Here is a 21,157-nt window from a genome sequence, read left to right as displayed (position 1 = left end):
GCCCCAACACCGTGATGGGGACAGGGCAGGGGTGGTCTTGACACCAGGGCATATCCTGGTGCCAATCCTCTGCCAAAAGCTGCTGGGTGCTCATCTCTCCAGGGCACTGCTCAGGGTCTATCATCCCGTTCCCCCTAGGGCTCCCACACAGAGCCATCCCCACCACCACCACCATCATCACATCCCGGAGCAGGAGCAGTGTGGGGGGCAAGGAAGGTTACCTGCAGTCTCCAACCTGGTATCTGGGGTATTTTCCATAGGTCTCCACTTACTCCCACTTACCTGCTGGAAGCTGGTGTGCTGTGCTCCGTGGACTACCCTGCTTTCCCACAGCATGTGCAGACCCAGCCTTTATCTTGTTCCAAAGGTCCCCAGCAGGTACCGGGGCCCCACTGAACCCATCACACCTTCCTGGACTTCACCATGACCTGGTACCACCATTGGTTTCTGAGCACTTCTGAGTCACATATGGCTCCAGGCATATAAGGACACAGGAGTGGAAATCCAGGAACCCTGTGTGCTGGCCTGACTGGTGCGAGGGTGTGGGATGGTGCTGGTGAGCAGGGCAGGATGGGCAGAGCAGGGCACTGCAGGACTCCTGGGGGGCTGCCATGATCCCCCATGGCTCAGGGAGGTCAAGAGTTGATGGTCACCCTCACTCAGGGTGTTGTGGATCAATACTGCCCTTTGCACACCTGCTCTTTTCTTCTCCAACAGCAAGGAAGGAAGGAATGGAGGGCACCTGGATCATGCTTGGCTTCTCTTCTTCTCTCCTTCCCCACATCCCAGATGGGTCATGCTGTTTCAGAAAGGGGTTTTTCTCCCCTTGGCTTCACCCAGGCTTCTGGCCATCAGTGCCAGCTCCTGCCACTGCAGACCTGCCAGCCAGGACTGGGGACATGGTGCACCACCACAGCTCTGGGTGAACTGGCCTGGACACATCCAAGCTCAAGTAACTGGCAGCACCTGAAATCCCTGTCACCCAAAGTCACCTCTCCCTGGGCCACAGTGTTTACCCTTCAGGCCAGCAGCTGGCTGCAAGATCCTCCCCTAGCCCTCTCCCAGCACAGCCCCAAGCCCAGTAATGCACCCCCAGCCACAGCCCCCGAGTCCTGGGCAGAGGGACACAGGAGTAGAGAGGCCAGCACCATTTTATAGACTTTTATTTCCAAATCTGGCACTTCCATGATACACTTTTACACAGCCAGGGGGGAAGCGTGGGCATCTCCCTACTCCCTGCCACAGAATTGGGAGATGGAAAGAGAAAAAAAATACAACCAACCAAATCCCCCAAAGAAACAAACCCAACCCAAAGAGGATGCTCCCCAGAGCCCAGGCCACAGCACTACAATCAGGGACCAAGCTACAGACCAACTCCTGTTTCTTGACCAGCCCAGCTCTTTGGGGGCCACCAGCCCTGCTGCTCTCTTCTTTTTTGGCACTTGTCACTTGCTCTCCATTTGGCACCAGCAAAAAGAACCCCCATGTCCAACTTGACAGAAACATGGGCACTACAGCATGGCAGGGACAGGACCCCAAGACTCTGGTGCTGCACAGCTGGAGAGAAACATGTAAACAAGCTTGTTCCCGAAGGCAAAGATGGGCAGCATGGAGAGGGATGGCTGTTCCCAGCATATGGGGCAGGCAGGCTTTCCCTCTATGCACCAGTCCCTAATGGCATGTAAACACATCAGCAGACTCTTCCCTCCCCCTTCCTGAGAGAAGGGCAGCAATGAGCCTGCCTTGTCAGGGCTGTGCCAGGGGCAGAGAGTCCCCCACCAGGCCCATGGCATCCCCATCTCTCAGCCCTTCTGCTCCCTCCACGCTCCCCCTGCTGACTTGGGGATACAGCCAAGAAGCCTTGGCCACCCTGGGGGCCCAGACAGCAGAGTCCTCTCCTGTAAACATGTCAGGCTGGGCTGCAGCAAGAAGCTACAGCAGTGTGGTTGTAAGGCAGTAAGGAGCGCGCTGTCACGCAGCCCCGAAAGCACCACGGGGGAAGCCGAGCAGAGGCATTGTGTTGGGCAGGTGAAAGGGAGCGTGTGGCCCCCCAAGCTGTCTGCTCCTGGCCCAAGGCTGGAGTAGGCACAGAGGAATGTCACCTCACTGCAGGGACAGTGGGAGCCCAGGATCAGGCCCCTGGGTGAGCATAGAAAACAACAAGGTGGTCTGAATTTCCACAGAGGGCTAAGTGCGGTTTATCTTGGTGTCCCTCTGAGCTGGGGTCCTCTGCCATACAAAGAGCACAGGGACATGTGCGTATGTATGTAAAACCTGCAGGGAACCAGCTAGACATAACAGCTGTGGGGAATGCTAGACCTGAAGAGTAGAGCCACATCATGTTCCTGCAGACACGAAACCACTGCAGGGTGAGCACTGGCTCTGGAACAGCCCAGCCTGCTGTTGAGCAGGGATAGGGGTCATTCAGCACCTTGCCTGGACCCACAGACAACAGAGGTTTGCTCTACAACAGACAGGTTAAAGAGCACAACATAGTGGGTAACAGCATAGTGCTCGTTTGCTGAGCAGAGGAAACCAGGACCATTTTGGTACAGGTTGGGACTGAACAGCAAAGCTTGTTTCCTCCCCCAGCAGGTCCCTAGTGCCAAATTTGCTGCCCTATTCACTTGTGCTCTGGCTGACGCACAGCCCTGGCTCCCAGACAGAGCCAGGCCCAAAGGGGTCCCACAGGAGGGAAGGGAGAGGCCTGGCTGCAGGGGGCTGAGGGACACCAGGCAGGAGGATAGCACCGAGATACATGTGGAGATGCACAGTGGGACAGCAAGAGGGGCAGTGGGACAGCTGCCCCACAGTGGGGACAGGACAAAGTGAGATACTGGCAAAGCCATAAGGGCTGCCTGGTACTGTCTCTCCAGTCCCCTGGGATAGCAGTCCCTGGTATCCCCCAGGGAAGCTGGCAAAGGGCTGTTGGTGAAACAAAACTTCCAGGTCCTGGGAACAGACCATCCGTAAAAATAACCATAGAAATTTCTCTTCTCTCTGATTACAAAGATACAAAAAGGTAGAAAACCCTCCCCTGCCCCCACATCCTGGGCTCCATTTCCATCCCCCTGCTAATGCACACAGGTGTACCAATGGGTCGCAGAGGAAGAGCTCAGCCCCAGGGGTTCAGAGACATCACCCTCACCCAAGCAGGCTCCTGCTGTACCTGTCACACCAAGCAGGCAACAGGGAATACAGTGGCAGCTGAGAGCCCAGAGGCCCCTGGCAGTGGCTGGTGCAGGCTGCCAGCCTCTCAGCCCGGAGGGCAGGGGAAGGCAGGGTCAGTTTTGGGCCTCTGACCACCATCAGTTCTGGCTCCTGCCCCCTGGGGACACCAAACCTCAGCTGGCAGAGCCTGGCTAGGTGAAGGGCCCTGCTTCTTCAGTCGCTCTTGTGACAGCTTCAGCCCCTCAGGAATGGCCCTCGTTTCTTGTTATTCTTCTTGGAAGAAAGAAAAACAGTGTTAAGCTGTGGCATCTTCCCTGGGCTCCCGCTGCCTTCCCCAGCTATGTCAGATGGGGACAGGGCAGAAACTCAGTGTGTCAGGGCAGTAACAACTGTCTTCAAGTCCCCGAGTTCAGGGAACAGGAAAGATCTGATGGGATGGCAGGAGTACCACCAGGGAGCAGAGCTGGAGGGGTAGAAGTGACAGACTGGGACAGGGTCCCTGGAGAGAAACATGACTGGGACAAGTGGGGCTACTGTAGGACTTGGGCTCCCCTCCTTCTCTCCAGCCTGGCCCTTGCACACAGCCACTCATTGGGACCTACAACCAGCACCAAGCAAGGGTGTCAGCCGTAAGGTCAGCCTGGCTGCACAAAGCATCTTCCTTGAGCCCTGACAGGCCACAAGCAAAGGCTATTGCTTCTGACAGAGCGGGCAGACTCAGATACACTGATGTTTCTGCTCATGTGGCACTGCAAGTGCCTGGAGCTGTCACACAAAAGGGTTCTCCCCCACTGGTCACTATTTGGGACCAGGAGACACCTGCCACTCACCCCAGGGGCTCACCCTTGCACAGCCCTCTCCCCACAAAACAAACCCCCTTGAGAAAGAAGCCAAGCAGCTCAATGATGCACAAAACCAGCTGAACAAGGCCTGGCCAAGGAAGGGGCACACTTACTCTGAGTCTGGTGACAGCTCCGAAATGCTGTGGGAGGTGGTGGAGCGAGGTGTTGAGGGGCACATTGCGGAGGGTGTCGAGGTCTGCACAGCAGAAGGGGTGGCGGTGGTCTGAGGGCCTGAAGGCGTGCTGGAAGATTGCACTGAGGACAGGACAGAGGAGTTAAAAGAAGCAAGGATGGAAGAAAGGATATCTAACTGTTCAGTGGAAGGATGTCGGCTAGGAACAGCCTCCAGGTTCTCTCTAGAAGGCTGTCTCCTTGATAGTGGCTCTAGGCTTTCCCTAGACAGCTGCCTCCTAGAGAGACTCCCCAGGTTGTCCTGTGAGGGATGCCTGCTCCTGCTAGGCACTGTGTCCAGAGGTTCTCTGGAATTAGATCTTCTGGAGAGAAAGTCCAGCTGCTCCCTTGAAGTTTGTCTAGCTGATGCTAGTTGGTCCTTTGAAGGCTGTCTTCTAGAAAGCAAATCCAACTGTTCTCGAGAAGTATCTCGACTTGGCAACATGTCTATTCGGTCTCTGGACACCTGCCTACTTGGCAATGTGTTTAGCCACTCCCTAGAGACTTCTCTTACTGGCCCACAGTCTAGCTGCTCTCTTGACCCGAATCTGCAGGGTAAAGTATCAAGGTGATCTCTGGAGCCCTGCCTCCGTGGCAGCGTATTCCCATGATCTCTCTGACTGAGTCTAGCAGCGAGAAGATCCAAGTTTTCCCTAGACCCATGTCTGCTTGGGATACTTTCCAGGTGTTCAGAAGACCCATGCCTGCTGGGGATAGTGTCCAGCTCCTCCCTGGACCCATGCCGGCTGGGCACGGTTTCCAAGCACTCTCCTGAGTTGTGTCTGCTCAGCTGCTCCCGGGACATCTGTCTCCTCATCAGCATGTCAAGCTGCTCCCGTGATGAGTACCGGCTGGCTGGCTGGGACAGGCTGCCTGCCCCAGAGTAGATCCTGCCATAGGAGGCAGCGGGGACAGCTCTGTGACCCAGTGTGGAGGTCTTGTACCACGTCAGCTCATTGGTCATCCTGCCAACGGATGGCAGGCCTTGAAGAGTCGGAGGATACTGGAGGCGGTTCTTCAAGATTCCTGCACCAGGCAGAAAGGTAAGTCAAATCTTTGTAAAACAGTGAAAAGAGCATGAAAATCAGGGGAGAGAAGCCACACCTCCCCAAGGACAGGACAAGATGGATCTGATGCTGAGCCTTCAGGGCCACATCAACCTGAGGCAGGCAAGGCCAGCCTTGCTCGCTTGCTCCAGGCTGTTACCTTTTCTTTGCCGCTGAGTCTGGGTGAGGGAGTTCTCATCCCCACTGGTCAAGGCCAGGTCCGGCTGGTTATTGTTGGCCGCATCCTTGTTGATGTCAAATCCCAGCTTCCGCTCAGAGCCCCACTTCTGCAGGGAGCAGGGGTGAACCTCACACTCACCCAGAGCTGGCCAATATGACATGAGGTCATTGCCATCCACATCTAGTGAAGGACACAGCAAAATTGGCCCATGGAAGAGGGAGAGAATAATTCTGTGAGGGGCAAATGAAGCCACTGCAAGGCATTTCCTGGCCCCCAGGGCTCTGAGCTCACCCTCTCCCCTGCCAGAGCCCCAGGACTTGCCTTTGGGAGTGGTGTTGGTGGGGTCAGTGAGGAGGCGTTCACTGCGTGCTGCACACTTGAACTGGCGCTGGAAGCGGCCCCGCAGGCGCACGTTCTCCTCGCTCTCTGAGGATGGGATGGAGAGGCTGCGCTCTTCGTCCAGAGACAGGTCACTGTCTGAGTCAGAGTCCTGGTCTGTAGGGACACAGTGTGTGTTGAGGAGAAATTTGGAATGAAGGTGGGAGAGGCTCTCAGTGGTAAGGCCAGCCAGGCTCTGATTGTCTCCAGGAAGGCAGAAGCAGCCTGGTGCTGGCCACTCATGAGGACAACAGCCTGTCTTACCCCTCATTGCCCTTCCCATGCCAGCAACCTGTGCCTGCTCCCTCTGCCCTTTCACCAGGTGCCCAAGAGGAGCCTGGCTCTGCCCTCCTTCGCTTCCCATAATGCAGTTGCAAATAGCCATAAAATCCCCTTTGGCTCCTCTTCCTCCATGCAGGGAAAGCCCACCACCCTCAGCTCCTGCTCACCTGTCCCATGCCCTAGCCCAAGGGTGGCCCCCACCAGTCTCACTCCAGTAGGTCAGAGCCTATGTACTGGGGAGCCCAGTGTCCCCAGGGACCCTGCAACAGCCTATGCCCCTGCTCTGGCCTCTTCCTTTTCTAGCTCCTTGGAGACTGCCCATGTCCTTTGCAGCAGGCCCAGGAGGAGGCTGTGCTAAGTGACACAGCTGTTGCCTCTCCCTCATACCCACAGTGTGTTTGGGAGTCACAGCTGAACGTGGAATAGAGGATCTAATGGCACAGTCAGAGCCTGCACAGGAAAGGAATTCCTTAAGCAAAGAGTTAATTCAGGATGCATGGGGTCAGCCCCAAAGCCGGGCACCGGGCTGAGCCTTACCTCCCCCAGCATCACGGTGGAAGATGGCCACATCGATGTCGGTGGGACCAGCGTGAGCCAGCAGGCTATGATCTAGGGCTGAGCCCTGACGTGCTGTCACATTGTCTCTGAAACACAGGAGACCCAAATGGTCACAGCGGCGGGAGCCCTGGCTCTGCCCCGGCACTCCCAGTGCTGCTCCCTACCTGAGGTAAGCGCGCTGGCTGGAGTGGGTGCGGGCAGAGCGCACGCTGCTCACCGACGAGACGGTGGAGGCCCCCAGGGTGATGCGGATGAGCCCGCTCTCCTCAAACAGAGCTGTGTTGTTGTAGGCACTGGGGCCCTGGAGAGGCAGGGAGAGAGGGCATGTGCCCTGTTAATGAGGTGCCATGGCAGCCCAGGGGATGGCTTTCCCACCTGCACCTGTCATGTCCCCAGGGAAGCTGGGATTTCCCTATAAGCAGCCTGTCTCCAGATCCCTGGGTTGCTCCTGCTCCCGCTCACCTGTGTGCTCCTCACGGTCTCCTCGCTTTGCCCCTTCTTGCCAAGGCAGGCCAGCTTCCAGGCTTCCTGCACCTCCTCATTCAGCACACAGAACAGGACCAGTACAGCCAGGCCCTGCAGGGAGAGACACTGTCAGAGATGTCACACCTGCAGTGCCAGCACCAGGACAGTTCCTGGCTCCTCCAGAGCCCAGTGTGTCAGCCCTGGTGGCCACCAGGACTGGCATGAACCAAAGAGCTCCTCAACACTGATCAGTGCCATGGGTGAGGGAGGAAAGGGTAGGGTGTCATTCTGGCTGGTAGTTGCCAAGGAGCAGCTGGCAGGGTCACCTGCAGAATACCAGCCACGGTCGTGGCAGGAGGTCTGTGAGGTGATGCTGTGGGTCATATTTGGACTGTCAGACACCTCTGTTGCAGGCTGCTCTCTTACTCTGCAATCTGAGAGCATGGAGACCCTTTCACTCCAAAGACAGCCCTTGCTGCCCTTTGGATGTCACCACTGACCAAAGTGCTTTGCAGCCACCTCCTGCTCCACACCACAACTCACAGCAACAAGGACTGGCAGGAGTGACAGCAGAAGGAACAAAGATACCAGCAGGACACATGGGGCTCAGCACAGAGCACCCACTCTCCACAGATGGCCATGGGGACCAGAGGGATGCTCTCTTGGGCTGACCTATGCCCTCCCCTGGCAGAGGCTGGGCAATTACCTGGAGGCTGCAGAGGACAGTGTAGAGGTAGTGGAAAGCCAGGACACTGTTGTTGACAGCCAAGAGGCCAAAGAGCCAGGTAGTGCTAATAACTAGAAGCAGAACAAAGGAGCTCCGTAACGTCATGCTGGAGAGAGAGAGACAGACAGACAGGCACACAGACACCGAGAGGTTAGTGCGTATTGTTAATCTACAGCATAGCACTCACAGACAGAGATCCAGAGGGGAAAGGTTCCTCCTGCCCAGCACTGCAGGCAGATCCCTGCACAGCAGTTCAGCTCCCCCTGACTCCCAGGCCTTCCCTTCTGGATCTCACATGGCAAACACAGAGGCCCAGAGGACACAGGTCATTTGGAGCCACAGAGCTGAGCCAAGCTCCAGGGCTGGCCCAAGAGGGAATGGGCAAAGGTTTCAGAAGGAGCATGTAGGAGAAGTAGCAGCAGGCACTGAGGGCAGAGCATTGAATCCAAGCAGACACGAGGGGTGGCTGTGAGGGCAGGTAGTGAAGGGGGACAGGCTAGCGGGACAGTGGGGAGATAGGGACTTAGGAACAAGAGGAAAGGACAAAGTTTAGGAAACATTAACGTGACTGGCAGGCGTGGGAGAGGAGAGCAGCTGCAAGGCTGACACTGATGCACAGAGGGGCACTCTGCAATGGTGGAAAAAGAAGGATGATCACTAAGAATGCTAAAAACCATGAGCCACAGGAGCTCTGATGGGAGTTTGGCCACTAATACTCACAGAACCGATTTCTTCTTGGTTTCCTTTTGGCCTGGGGAACAGGACATCTTGGCTACAAGCAGGAACATGACCCCATTCATCTGAAAGCATCGGCACCAATTAGAAGTTGTGCCAAGGGCTGGCTCTGACCTGACAACACCAGTGCAGAGCATGGGCAGATTCCAGGTCTGCCAGGCCCATGCAAAGGTCCCTTCCTTTCCCCTTCACGCCCAAGCCATGGCCTCCCCCAGGTTTGGCTGGAGCGAGGAGGGACAGAGTGCCTCTAACAGAGGAAGGGGAGTACAGAGAAGGGGGCAGGCAGTGGGTAATTGAGGAAGGGGCTGGTGCCCATGGTGCAAAGAAGGGAAGTGGGAAAGGGCTGTGGGTGAAACAGGACAGGGTTTTACCACAATGACGACAGTAATGGGGCCTGCAAAGCTCCAGACCAGCTTATCATGAATGGATATCCAGCAGAAGTCAGGGTTCCCGTAGCCCTCAGGATCCAGGCCAACTGCCAGCCCTGCAGGAGGAAGGGAGAGGTGAGGTCCAGACCATAGAGCCTTGAACTTGTCCAACTCATGTTGATTCCATTCCAGCACTAAAGGCTGTGAAGAGGTTCCCTCCCTGCCCTTGCCCTGTGCACAGGCTTCCCTGCCACCAGGGAAAGAACCAGAACTGCCAAGCTCAAGCATCACAGCCTTTATTTCCTCTTCTCTAGGGTCCCAGACACAGCCCTGCTGGCATTCACTGCAGCAACAGGTCACCCAAGCATACAGGCTTAAAAAAACAGGAGACCTTAACCCTGAGGTGAGCCTGGGGACAGCCGGAGTCCCATGCCTATCAAATAAGTCAAGGGAAGATGCACTGAGAAATTACTTCTTCCCAGGAGTCCCCAGCTGACCACCACAGTACTGTCTGCTGCCAGCACTGCTGTCTGTGGCAAGCCCACCCTCAGCTCTCCCCACTGGGTGAGCTGGGCAACACTTGGGGCTCAGGAGGCTGGTGAGAATTGGTGCTCTTGGTGTGACTGTGGGACAAGCAGCTCTCACCAGTGATGATGGCAGGCACTCCCCAGCCAATGGCATAGTAGAAACGCATGGCCCCAAAGTTGACATTGCGGGCTTCAGTCTGCATGCGATAGATGTGGAGGCCCTGGACAAAGAGCCAGGCGAAGGTGGAGAGGAAGAAGCAGTGGAGGAGGATGGCAATCACAGTGCAAAGAAACTGGGGAGACAAAAGCCACTCAGAGACAGTCCCACTGTGCCAATGCTAACTGCATCATCCATGACTTGCCCCCATTCCCACAGATGTGCTCGCTCAAGCCCACAGACCTGGTTCTCAGTACGATTGATGCCCAAGAGAAAGAGCAGCTCAGAGAAGAAGAGGGTGACTGATATGTTGGAGTGGATGCCACGTGTGTTGGACTTGAGGCCTTTGAGGCAGGTCAGGAAGGAGAAGGTAAACAGCAGAGCCACCAAGGAGAGAGACACCAAGGAATAGGTGACAATTGCCAAGGTCTCCAGGTCACCTTCCAGTTGCTGCAGCAGCAGAGAACCAAAGGCAAATGGCCATATTAAGGGGAGATACAGGAATCCTGCTGACCTCTCAAACTCTACTTATGCCCCACAAGGCTAACCACCCCCACCACACAACCCACAGCCCAGCAGACTGATGTTACCTCTCGGTGCGAACTGTCCATCAGAACCCCAAAAGTGCCAAACTGGGAGCACTGGCAGTGGACGTGTGTGGTGTTTCGGTACACGAGCTCACAGTCCCTGGCTGTCCAGAAGCCGGAGGGGTTGGTCCTGCAGCCACCAAAAAGCAGAACACACTTAAGAGAGAAGATGGGAGATGAATGTGTGGTGTGTGGGGAAGGAACTGTAAAGAAGAGCGGTGAAAGCAGCATATACAACATTGTTTATACAACAATTTCTACCAGCATATACAACTACACTGCTACAGCTTAAGTACTGAAGCCAGAGCCTGCTGTGGACCCTGCTGTGCCCTCCCAGCAGAAATTAACCCCCTTGGGACAGGGTGGAAATTCTGACAGCCCAGTTCTGCCCAGGCAAACAGCCTGTCACAGCCAGAGAGACTGGAAGACAAGGAAGTGCCTGGGGAAAGCAGCTCAAAGACCGTGGCCCATCTGTGCTCAACTCACGGGGTGGAGTGGTTCCACTGAACACAGAGAGGCTTGCTCCTGTTGGCAGTCTCCAGCAGGTGAAATTCCAGTATGAGAGGGGTGTCCAGGGGTCCCCGCAGGAAGGTGTGATTGCTGAACACAGACACGCTCACGATGGGGGAGTTCATCACAGGATTCTTGGGGAGCCTGCAAGGAGCAATAGAGCTCTGCCATCACCATGCCTGGCAGCTTCAGCCTTCCAGGGACTTCCCAGATGCACTGTGCTGATGTCTCAGAAAGAACAGCTCTGCCCAACCCGCACCAAGGCATCAGGAAATATGGGGCAGAGCACTGCAGGACCTGGGTGAGAACCAAACCCAAGTCCTTGTAGACAGGCTCAGTAGCTGCCAGAGAGAGCAGAGTCCAGCCAGACTCTGTGCATTAGTGCTTGTGGATGGCAAAGGGGAGGAGGACCTACCTGACACTGCGGCGATCCACCTGGTAGCGTGCAGGCAGCAGCCCCCCCAGGGTGCGGTACATGATGAGGATGATCACAGTGAGAGTGGGCTCGGGCTCTGGCAGCGCCTGCCTCGGGGAGGAGTTCTCCATGGTGTAGTTCCCTTCACCCCCAGCCAGTGTGGGCACTGCTGTGGGGGCAGCTGAAGCATACAAGGAGTGGTGAGAATACACACAAACACACACACACACACACACACACAACCCCCCCCCACAAACACACACACACTGCTCTGAAGGCAACTCATGAGGCCACCTGGAACCTTTGGGATGTGGTGAAGTCAGAAGCTCTGAGCTCTCAGGGGTAACTTGGGGACCTCTGACAGAACTAGGTCTCAGCAGGAGCACATCTTCCCTTTCATACCCTCCCATGGGGTTCACCAAGTGATGCTCATGTGCTCACCTTCAGCTTTCGGGTGGCTCAGCACCGACAGTGGCAGTACAACGTGGGTGTGGGGGTCCCAGGCGGGCTGGCCCCGGAAAAGGCTGCTGTGGTAGCGGGGGTAGCGTCGGCGGATATGGGAGTGGTTCTCCATGCGATCGATGCTCAGCACTGGAGAGGAGGAAGGGAGTGAAAGACAGCTCTAGGATGGCCACCTAGAGAGTTGTAAATATATCCCACAGCTGGGCATGATGCGAGATCCCAGCATCTACAGTGCTAATTCCCAGACCAGAGCCTTGCTCTGCTGCAGGGCAGGACACTTCTGCCACTGTGACAAGTGACTTTTTCACTAGAGACTCAGGTTGGACTGGGGGTAACTGGGAGAGGGCAGCAGTCTGCTGCTGCAGGCAGGGATGGGGCAAGGTTGTCTCTTGAGAGCCAGCAGGGAGGTGAAGAGCCTGTTCAGCTCCCTTGGCTGAGGTGCAGTGAAAGGAGGACAAGGGGACAAGGTCTGCCAGAGGAGTGGCTCTGCACTCCCCCACCCAGCTCACCAGCCAACACCACCACTCACTGATGTTGGGGGTGACGACGCCAACGGGGTTGAGGTAGGTGAGTTTCATGTTGCTGGCCAGCGTGCCTGAGTAGTCCCGCAGCTGCTCCATGAGGCTGGCGCTGCCGTGCTCGCTGTGTGGCAGCATGGCCCAGTGCTCCCGGTTCTCAGGTGCCAGCACAGAGCTGCCTGCACGCAGCAGGTTCTGCATGGGAGAGACATGAGGGCAGACAAAGAAGCAAGCGCTGCCTTTGGGCATCAAACTGATCACCCCCCAGGCTGCAGCACTGTGATGTCTGCCCAGCATGTGGCACAAGGGCCCAGGGAAAAAGGTACTTTCTGTTACAATATTTCCCTACCCTCAATGCTCAACAACCAGACATCTCTGCATGCCTGCCATCAGAAACTTGCAGGCAGCAATAAGAGCTCCTTTTGCTTTTCCACGCTGAGCAAACCCAACTCTTTGCCTCTACTCATCTACCATGTGCTCCAGACCCAATGACTCAGGTGACCTCTGTGAGTTTCGTTCCTGTGGGCTGATGTCTGTTTGGCACTGGGGAGCCCAGTGCTCCTGATGTGATCTCACAACATCCTTGATCTCAAAGACCCAGGTTCAGGGTAGCTGGTAAAGAGAAGCACCCTGATCTGGGAGGAGGACTCACCTCATTGAAGTGGGCATCCTGTGTGGCTGTCAGGCCAAAGCCACGCTGACGGTTCTCAAAGGCCATGAGGCGGGACAGCAGGCGGAAAGTGATGTGTACATCATTGCCAAAGTAGTGGTCCATATGGTCTGTCACGGCCCGGAGACGATGGGCCAGCTTCTTGGCTTCAATTGTGTTGAGCTCAGTTTCATTCCTCTCCAAGCCCTCTAGCTGCCAGCAGGAAGAAAGGAAGGGATCAAACAATTAAGCAGGATCCTCAGTGGGAAACTGAGATGCTGCAGGCCCTGTTAGACACAGAACTGATTTTTGAAACCAAGGCACAAGCCATGGATACTCCCAGTAGTGTCACTAGAACAGAAAGCATCTCTGGCATGCAACCAGCCTCCAGCAACACACCCGAGGTTTCACTGGCCCAGCTAACCCAGAGCTATACATGATAGAGATGAGAGAGCAGGGCAAGCGTCTAGCAATACTTCTTTGGAAACTCTCCTGGCTTCAGCTACAGTTCAGCCTTGGTGGGATGCATGAGTTTAATAAACTTGCCTGGATACTTCAGGGGAGTTGCTACTGAAGGGCCTGAGTGCTATAGATATCCCACTGAGCAGATATCCTGCCAGCTTCAAACAATTCAGCCCTGCCTAGGTTATTTGCTCTCCTCTTAAATAGTGGAGCAAGACATACGTTCTATCTGATGGGGACACTCAAAAGAGTAGACTAAACCAAAGTGAACTTCAGCTCAGATAACTGCTGCCACAGGATGGGCTTGGGGGCAGGAGATGAGAAGAAAAACGTGCTGACCACTGGGGCAAGGGCCTCCCCTATTCTAGGTGCCTGGCTCCTGCCCTATCAGGGCTCCAGAGCTGAGAGGGAATTACCAGCATGGAGAGCTCCTTGAAGGCAGGTGAAGTGCAGTTGAAGAGATCTGGCTCCAGCCAGCCCTTCTCCTCATCACAGTGTCTGACAGCTGCACCTAAAACCAGGAAGAAGGGCATGTCTGTAATTCAGCAACAGATACCTGGCTCCCCTGCTGCATCCGCAGGGACCACAGCAGGGTCCCCCTGCCCCAGCTAATCCAGAAGAGCAGCACTTGCAAGTGGTGAGGAGGGACTGTAACACCCCAGGGCCATTCTTCTGCTTTGCACCAGTGCAACCCATTACACTCCTGGTCTTACCTCAGTAAGCTGCTGCTGTCCCCTCCCCTCCAGGAGTTGGGTTTCTTTATGTGTGCTTCTAGGCTGCATCAAACCAGGTGCCCTCACACAGAATTGCAAAGAGGAATAAATGATCTGACAGGGCTCTGGCTAGTGGAGCTCCTGGTTCTTGGTGGAGGCATTTCTGTGTCCTGAGGGCACATCTGAACCCAAACATTCCTGAAGCCCATGCAGCTCTAGGCATTCCCTGGCTGACAGACTGCAGTGTCTGCTGAGGTTCTGCCTCTCTCTACAGGGCAATGTCACTCCAGGAGGACAGCACCCCTGCTGTGAGGCTGACAAACCTGCCCCAGAGATGAGACCCTACAGTGGAGTGGGATGGAGTGGAATAGAGAAACCCTCCCCCCAGCAGCATGGTTCAGCACCCAGGATGAAGATAACAGAATGAATAGGATCAGGTGTTAACCACCACCAAAAGTGCTGCTAAAGCTGACACAGGGAGCAGTGTCCTGGTTCAGGAGTGTCATCACACACATTTTGAACAAGAAGAAGCTGGGTAATTCCAGGGTACCTATCAGAACTGTGGACCAGGCTCTCCTGGGGACAGCACCAGGGCACAGAAGACCATTCTTGCTTAGGCTGGGAAAGTGTAGCAGCATGGCCAGGGCAGGGAAAATGAGACTGTAGCAGATTCCAGTTGCTGCTCAGAAAAGCCCCAGTGATAAGTGTGCTCCCTCCTACCATCTCCAGCTCCCAGCTGTCCTCAGCCACCTTTCCCCTGGCTGCACAAGCACAGGGACCAGTGCCATTGCAGTTGGGAGCAGGGAGAACAAAGAAACCTCTACACTGCTGGCCTTCCCCCAGAAGAGAACAGATTGGCTCAGCTGCAGATGTGGGCAGGATCCAGCCTCCAGGTTCCTCTGCCTCCCCCTGCCAACTCAGCAGAGGGAACGGATCTTGTGCATGCTCATCAGTTCCTGCTCTTTTTCTAGTACCCACTGCTCAAGCAGCCCTCCCCTTCCTCCAACCCACAGCCATTCCCCCGTGGCCTCCTCAGCCTCACTACCCATTGCTCATAACCAGCTCCTGCCTCTCCCAGCCTAAGCAAGCAGGTGCCAGTGCAGCAGACCCAGCAACCCTCCCAGTGGGAAGCAGAGCATGGACCTGCCCAGAGCCAACACTGCAGGCTCAGGGCAGCGTGTAGCAGGGGCTGCATGCAGCTGCAGCCAGGTTTGTGCTGGTTAGTGTGCTGGGAGCAGGGAAGAGTGTGAAGGAGTAGTGAGGCCAGGCAAAGCATTGGGAAGACACTTGGCAGCTCCAGAAGCGGCAGGGAAGGCGCAGGGGTGTGCAAGGTGCCAGGCAGGGAGCAAGGAGGGAAAGCCATGTGGCCCTTACAGCATAGGAGGAAGGAGATGGGAACAACCTTACCTGCACCCCTCAAGCCTGAGCACGGAGGGCGAGAGAATCAGGGAGAGAAGCGACAACAGTTAGGAGCTGAATCTGCCTCCTCCTGGGGCAAACGGCTGGAGAAGGACAGGGTTTGCATTGTCCCATAGGGAATGTGGTGTTCCTACAGACCCAGACACCCTGCTCATGCTTTTGCCATCATGACGGATGCCCTCTTCCAGCTCAAAATGTTGACCTCTAACCAAGACACTCACCTAATGACATGCTGTGCCCTGCTCCCTTCACAGTGCACACCAAGGACAGCAGAGCCACAGCAAGGCACTGTGGGCACCAGGCTTCTGTGCTAGGCCTGACCCTGGCCTCAAGCTCACTGACACCAAAAAACAGCAGGGAGAGCAGGGACCAAGGTCAGGAGAACAGCACAGCCCCCGGACTGGGTGATGGCCCTAGACTTGGAGCCTGTTCCTAGACCCATGCCCATGGCCAGCCCCCTCTGCTCTCCCTCAGTCTATGGCATTTTCTCCTCCAGCTTCTTTCTCCCAGCCCTCAAGACCAGCTAAAAAGGGACTGGGACAGCATGCGAACAGGAGATATTGCTGGAGCTGCTACAGCCTCCAGCAGAACAGTGAGGCTGTACCCTCCCCATCACATCCACCACTCACCCAAGGATCCTCTGGGACACAGCACTGCAGCTGAGAGGCCAAACTTTGTCTGGGGCCACCATACGCCCGCCTTCAGGCTTTTGGGACAGCCATCATAGAGCACTGTGGAGAGGAGACATGCACTAGAGGGGTTGGTCACAGAGGGGATGACAAGCCCCATGGCCCCAGCTCAGCACTGTGCCCACACTCACCCTCGCAGCCACTGGGTGTCACCTCTGCAAAAGGGCTGTCACAGCTATTGCACTGGCGCCCGATGACCCCGGGTCTGCAGTGGCACCGGCCCGACTCCCTGTCACAGGAGCGTGAGGTGGAGCCCACGGGGTAGCAGTCACAAGGCAGGCAGGTGTCACTGCCTTTGGGGCGGTAGTGGAAGTCCTGAGGAGAGATGGGGACAGCCATCAGACAGCCCATCAGGACAGCAGCCAAGGCCAGCAGAGAAGGTCCAGGCCCTCCCAATCTGCAAGCAACCCTGCTGCCTCCTTCGTCACCATGCTGGGGCATGAGGGCAGCACAGAGGAGATAAGCAGGGATACCGCCCTGAAGTGGGCACACAAAACAGGGCATGGGCATCTGCCAGGCCTTTGGAGGGGACAAGAAAAAGCATTGAGGACAAGCAAGAGTCCAGGCAAGCCATGGGCCATGTCCCCATGGTCACAGCCACCTCTCACCTTGCAGTGGCACTGCCCGTTGGTTTTATCGCAGTCGGGGTCAAAGCCTTTGTTCACATCGCAGTTACAGGGCCCGCAGGTGGGGTTCCCCCACCAGCCCTTTGGACACTGCTGGTCCATCCTAGGGAGAAAAATACCTGTGTTGTTACAACCACCACATTCCCTGGGCCTTCTCTTCCCACCAGCCCAGCTGGTCAACAGGTCCAAGGAGTGAGGTGGCATTGAGAGGTCCCTGGTCACGTAGCCAGGATCCAAGGGCATCACAGAATGAGGCACAGAGACCATGGCACTTCCCGGTGCCCCACATCTCACCTGTGCTCGCAGTACTGCCCAAAAAAGTTCCCTGCACACTCGCACACGTAGCCCAGGGGTGAGCCCGGCTTGCGGCGACACACAGACTTGTTCTTGCAGGGGTTGAGGTGACACACATCCACGCAGTCGCCTCCATAGTACCCTGAGGTTTGGACAGAGAGCACGGTGTAAAGCGAGCACCTTCCCCTTGAGAGGGGCCAGAGCACCAAGGGGCTTCAGGAGGGATTCTGACCTCCAGAAGAATGATTAAGTCTCTGACATGGATGTGACTTGTTTCATGGATAGACAGGAGAGCAGTCACAGGCCAGAAGGGAGCCACAGGGGGAGAGGGGAAGATAGACAGACATGGAGAACAAAGAGGTGGCAGGATGCTGCAGGCCTTACCTGGCTGGCAGATGCAGGAGTAGCTCTGCCACTCATCCTTGCAGACACTGTTGGCTGGGCAGGGGCTGGAGTCACAGGGGCTTGGCACGCTGCAGCCAGCCTCCACCCGCAGGGCATGGTTGGGCTTGGGCAGCACGGTCCCGGTGATGCTGTCACCCAGCCGCACACCCTACAATGCAGGTGACAAATTCACAGTGAAGCCAGGACAGACAGGCAAGGCTCCAATCCTCCTGCCCTCCACAACTCCCCAGGGCAGCCACCCTCCATCACCACCAGTTTACAGCTGCCTCACAGCACACTCAGAGGCTTGAATTCTCAGAAAAAGTGTCAGCTTCAGGATGGATGATGGCAGCATCCTCCATGTGACAGACCTACTGTAAAGGAAGGCTCAGAGCAATGGACTCACCTGTATGCAGCCTCTCAGCCCATTCTGCACTTCACCAGAGCCCAGGACTCCCCCCACATGCAGATGTTTCACCTTCAGGCCATGCAGTTCATTTCCAACAACCACCGTGTCCTGTAGAAGGAAAAGGAGTAATGTGGGGCATCAGCCCTGCTCCAGTCTTCTTCAAGAGTGCAGTCTGGCCCGTGTATACCAAGCATCCCCCACAGCTCCTGTTTTGGTGCTGGGGTCTCATGCAGCACCTACCTGGTAGATCCCAAAGTCCAGGGTGAGGGTGATAACATATCGTGAGTCTCGCCCGCTGCGGACATCCCGCAGCTCCAGCTGGAGATCGTGCCATCTCCCATCACTGAGCTGCAGCTGGTCCAGGAGGAGGCTGGTGCTGCGGCCTGAGCCCCTGCTCACCATGAAGGAGAGCAGGCCCCCAGCCAGCTGCAGAGAGGGAACCAGCAACAGCAGCAGTGAGCACCAACTTCAGCTGCCTCCAGCCTACCCTCCCTCTGGGCATGGTAAGGGAAACCCAGCCCTGCTAAACCTCTGCCCTCAACCACCCCCTACTCAGGCTGGAGTCAACATGGACAGCAGAGTCCTCCTGCTCTCCTGAGTTGGACAGCAGTAGAAGTTGTGGCATGGTGCTGCAGCTGAGGCCATGGCCCTACCTGGCAGAGCAGCGTGGTGTACTGTCCAGCATGGGCCTGCAGAAGCACCCCGTCTGGCTGGCGTGTTCGGAATGCCAGCCCCAGGTACCATGGCACTGAGATCTTCACATCTGTCTTGAAGTCCCAGGTCAGGACACTGTTGCCCTGGAAATAGTGGGCATGGTGCATGGCTGGAAAGGAAAGTGGAGGTGAGGAGAAGGGACGGGCACCATGCTGGGAGCACTAGATGCTGGGACAACAGAGCTAGCTCACCTCACACAGCACCCCCCTAACCTTGCTTCCACAGCAACCCCAACACAGCCTTGCCCACATCCACCCTGCCCATGCCCAGCAGCACCCGCTCACTCACTGTGTCGGCAGTCTTTGCCCCCGAAGCCAACAGGACAGAGGCAGGAGTAGGTTCCCCAGCTGACAGAGCAGGTGCCACCATTCTTGCAGGGGCTGGAGTCACAGAACGTGTGCTTGGCATGGCAGCCTAGAGGTACCAAAGTCACCCGTATCAGCCTTGACCTGCTTCACACCTCCCTCCAGCCCATACGCAGAGGCACCACTTTCCACCAGCCCTGTCCTTGGCTGCCAGAGGGGCAACCTCAGTCACTCAGCCTCTCTGCAAGGGCTCTGCTTGCTCTGGGATGAGGATCAAAGCTGTTGCTGCTCCTTACACCAGAAGAAAGATACTGCAGAGCTGGACTGACTCCCTATAGCACCTCCCAGACAGACCAGCTCTGCAGGCTCTGCACTTGGCATCACAGTCCCAGAACATCAGCTGGGTTGGAGACTGGCTTATGAGTGGGATCTGGAGGCCCTCTTTCCCAACAGGAAGTTGCTTAGCTCCAGCTGTGCTGCAATGATGCTGTTACAGCCCAGCAGTGCTGCTGTGCGAGCAGAAAGGGAAATTCCCAGGGCAGGGAATGGCAGAAGCAGAGGCACCAGTACCTGTAGTGGTTCCATTGTTGGCGATGTAGGAGGCCAGGTCGATGCGTTTGCTGTCAATGTACAGATCTCTCATGCATCCCACAAAGTCCCGGTGAGTGATGGGGAAGTTTTCTGGCAGGTTGGGGACTCCTCCAAGGAGCAAGGGGCCTGTGAGGTCCAGAGACCTGCAAGTACAGAAACCTGGGGCTTTAGGAGCCAGTTGGCTCCTCAACGCAAGGGGCGGGGAAGCAGAAATACTCAGGGACAGGTATGCAGAGCCAAGGTCCCAGACGGAAAGGGCTGACTCCATAGGAGACCCCAGCGCCCTGTTCATCTCCCCACCACAGCAGTGCTCAACCATCCCTGAGGAACTCACTTTTTTGAGCTGGTCTGCACACCCTCTGCAGCACATGAGTAGTTTCCAATCTCACTGCCGAACTGCAGGGCCACTGAAGCATCACATTCATCCACTGTCAAAATGGCCACCTTGTCCTTGGAGGGGCCCTGCACCACCCCCAGGGCACTGACCTTGGGCTGGAAGCAAAGGCAAAGCATTAGCAGCACCCATGTCCCCAGACCCAGGCACCCAAGGGCTCAAGGATGGGCATGGGCTGTGGTGAAGACTACTCCTACAGCCTCTCAGTGTGGTCCTGAGGGTCAGTCTCCCACTTGGCCCAGCTGTCCACTGCACCCATCCCCAGCAGCTGAAAACTACCCCTACCTTCTCTCCACAGCCTCCCCTGTGGGGCTGAGCTAGAGAACAAGAGAGCCAGAGCTGTTCACTCACACCTCATGGGGGGAGATACCCACATGCAGGAGGACAGCTGGGTCACACCTACCTTGTTGTAGTAGCGGAGCTGCAGTGTGTGCCACTGCCCATCACTCACACCCCCTGGCACGTAGGGGCTCACCACTGTGCTGGACTCTCCTGTGGGGACAGGGATGATAGCACGCTGAGGGACAGCCCTCAGACATGCCTGCCTCTCCTAGCTGCTAGGGCACTGTGTGGCCAGCCCCCCCAACCACTGGGCCTTGACTGAGGAGACCAGTGGAGCCAGAGCAGTGGCAGGTTGCTTTGTGCAAGAGAGTGGGGAGGAGTGCTGGATCCAGGATGGGAAGGAAGCCCCAGTTGTTAACTCCTGGCAGCTGACCCTGGCACCCCTCAGGAACAGCAGGATGGGCTCAGCAATGCCACAAATCAGCACTGATGGATAGAGAACACCCTCCCAAGTGGGTTCTCTTCTCCAGACTGACTCACAGCAAGGCAAGAGTTGAAGCAGTGACATAATAGGGCAGAATGACATCAGAGACTCCAAAAAGGTTTGTCCTTATTTTTGCTCACAACCCCCCTACTGCACTTGTACTCCTAAGCCTAGGGAGGGTCCCGAGACACACCAAGCCCCTGTGCCATCCACTGTCCCTCAACCCTGTCGGCGTTAGCATGGGCTCCATGCAGGGCAGCACCCTGCTCTGCCCGCTCAGCACAAGCCTTCTTGCAGCTCCCATGGCACAGTCCCACAACAGGAAGGGTAGAGCCTACCTGTGGAGTATTTCAGCTGGACCTGCCCCTGGATGATTTCCACTGCCAAGAAGTCATGCCTCTCATTCAGGCGCCCATTGTAGAGCAGGAGACCGCTGGGCTCCATGGTGCTGAACCTAGGGAAAGGGAAGGAGCAGGAGGGCAGGGTGTGCACAAGAAGCACACCCAGATCCCTGCTCTCCTGTGGTACACACGCCAGCATCCCAGCACAGGGACACACTGAGAATGGGCTGGGAGCTTGATCCAACAGGTGCTTTGGAATTGTGAGGGACTGGCATGGAGGCATAGAGATGGCAGCAGGGAA

The 21,157-nt window shown here is 56.4% G+C and overlaps 1 protein-coding gene across 1 annotated transcript in view; it reads right to left on the bottom strand.

Annotated features, from left to right (window-relative positions):
- Positions 1 to 1,190: 1,190 nt before the first annotated feature.
- The window catches only part of CELSR3 (cadherin EGF LAG seven-pass G-type receptor 3), a 31,460-nt gene continuing 11,493 nt past the window's right edge, over positions 1,191 to 21,157 (bottom strand). The window contains exons 4-35 of the mRNA XM_030458338.1: positions 20,854 to 20,969; positions 20,153 to 20,241; positions 19,690 to 19,847; positions 19,335 to 19,498; positions 18,748 to 18,873; positions 18,399 to 18,568; positions 17,986 to 18,171; positions 17,743 to 17,853; positions 17,337 to 17,505; positions 16,953 to 17,094; positions 16,641 to 16,761; positions 16,164 to 16,347; positions 15,973 to 16,074; positions 13,628 to 13,722; positions 12,753 to 12,962; positions 12,112 to 12,295; positions 11,562 to 11,711; positions 11,121 to 11,301; positions 10,682 to 10,849; positions 10,199 to 10,325; positions 9,852 to 10,058; positions 9,570 to 9,744; positions 8,928 to 9,040; positions 8,542 to 8,621; positions 7,801 to 7,927; positions 7,092 to 7,205; positions 6,794 to 6,930; positions 6,609 to 6,715; positions 5,733 to 5,906; positions 5,391 to 5,591; positions 4,127 to 5,210; positions 1,191 to 3,441 (exon numbers count right to left, since the gene is read on the bottom strand). Of these exons, the coding sequence (XP_030314198.1) occupies positions 3,414 to 3,441; positions 4,127 to 5,210; positions 5,391 to 5,591; positions 5,733 to 5,906; positions 6,609 to 6,715; positions 6,794 to 6,930; positions 7,092 to 7,205; positions 7,801 to 7,927; positions 8,542 to 8,621; positions 8,928 to 9,040; positions 9,570 to 9,744; positions 9,852 to 10,058; positions 10,199 to 10,325; positions 10,682 to 10,849; positions 11,121 to 11,301; positions 11,562 to 11,711; positions 12,112 to 12,295; positions 12,753 to 12,962; positions 13,628 to 13,722; positions 15,973 to 16,074; positions 16,164 to 16,347; positions 16,641 to 16,761; positions 16,953 to 17,094; positions 17,337 to 17,505; positions 17,743 to 17,853; positions 17,986 to 18,171; positions 18,399 to 18,568; positions 18,748 to 18,873; positions 19,335 to 19,498; positions 19,690 to 19,847; positions 20,153 to 20,241; positions 20,854 to 20,969 (5,500 nt within the window). The 3' untranslated portion in view covers positions 1,191 to 3,413. The remainder of the gene's footprint in view (positions 3,442 to 4,126; positions 5,211 to 5,390; positions 5,592 to 5,732; positions 5,907 to 6,608; positions 6,716 to 6,793; positions 6,931 to 7,091; positions 7,206 to 7,800; positions 7,928 to 8,541; positions 8,622 to 8,927; positions 9,041 to 9,569; positions 9,745 to 9,851; positions 10,059 to 10,198; positions 10,326 to 10,681; positions 10,850 to 11,120; positions 11,302 to 11,561; positions 11,712 to 12,111; positions 12,296 to 12,752; positions 12,963 to 13,627; positions 13,723 to 15,972; positions 16,075 to 16,163; positions 16,348 to 16,640; positions 16,762 to 16,952; positions 17,095 to 17,336; positions 17,506 to 17,742; positions 17,854 to 17,985; positions 18,172 to 18,398; positions 18,569 to 18,747; positions 18,874 to 19,334; positions 19,499 to 19,689; positions 19,848 to 20,152; positions 20,242 to 20,853; positions 20,970 to 21,157) is intronic.

This window comes from Calypte anna, chromosome 12, assembly GCF_003957555.1.
Source record: "Calypte anna isolate BGI_N300 chromosome 12, bCalAnn1_v1.p, whole genome shotgun sequence".
Lineage (NCBI taxonomy): Eukaryota > Metazoa > Chordata > Aves > Apodiformes > Trochilidae > Calypte > Calypte anna.
The sequence above is the reverse complement of the archived record's forward strand: the minus strand, read 5'-3'. Positions and strand labels throughout refer to the sequence as shown.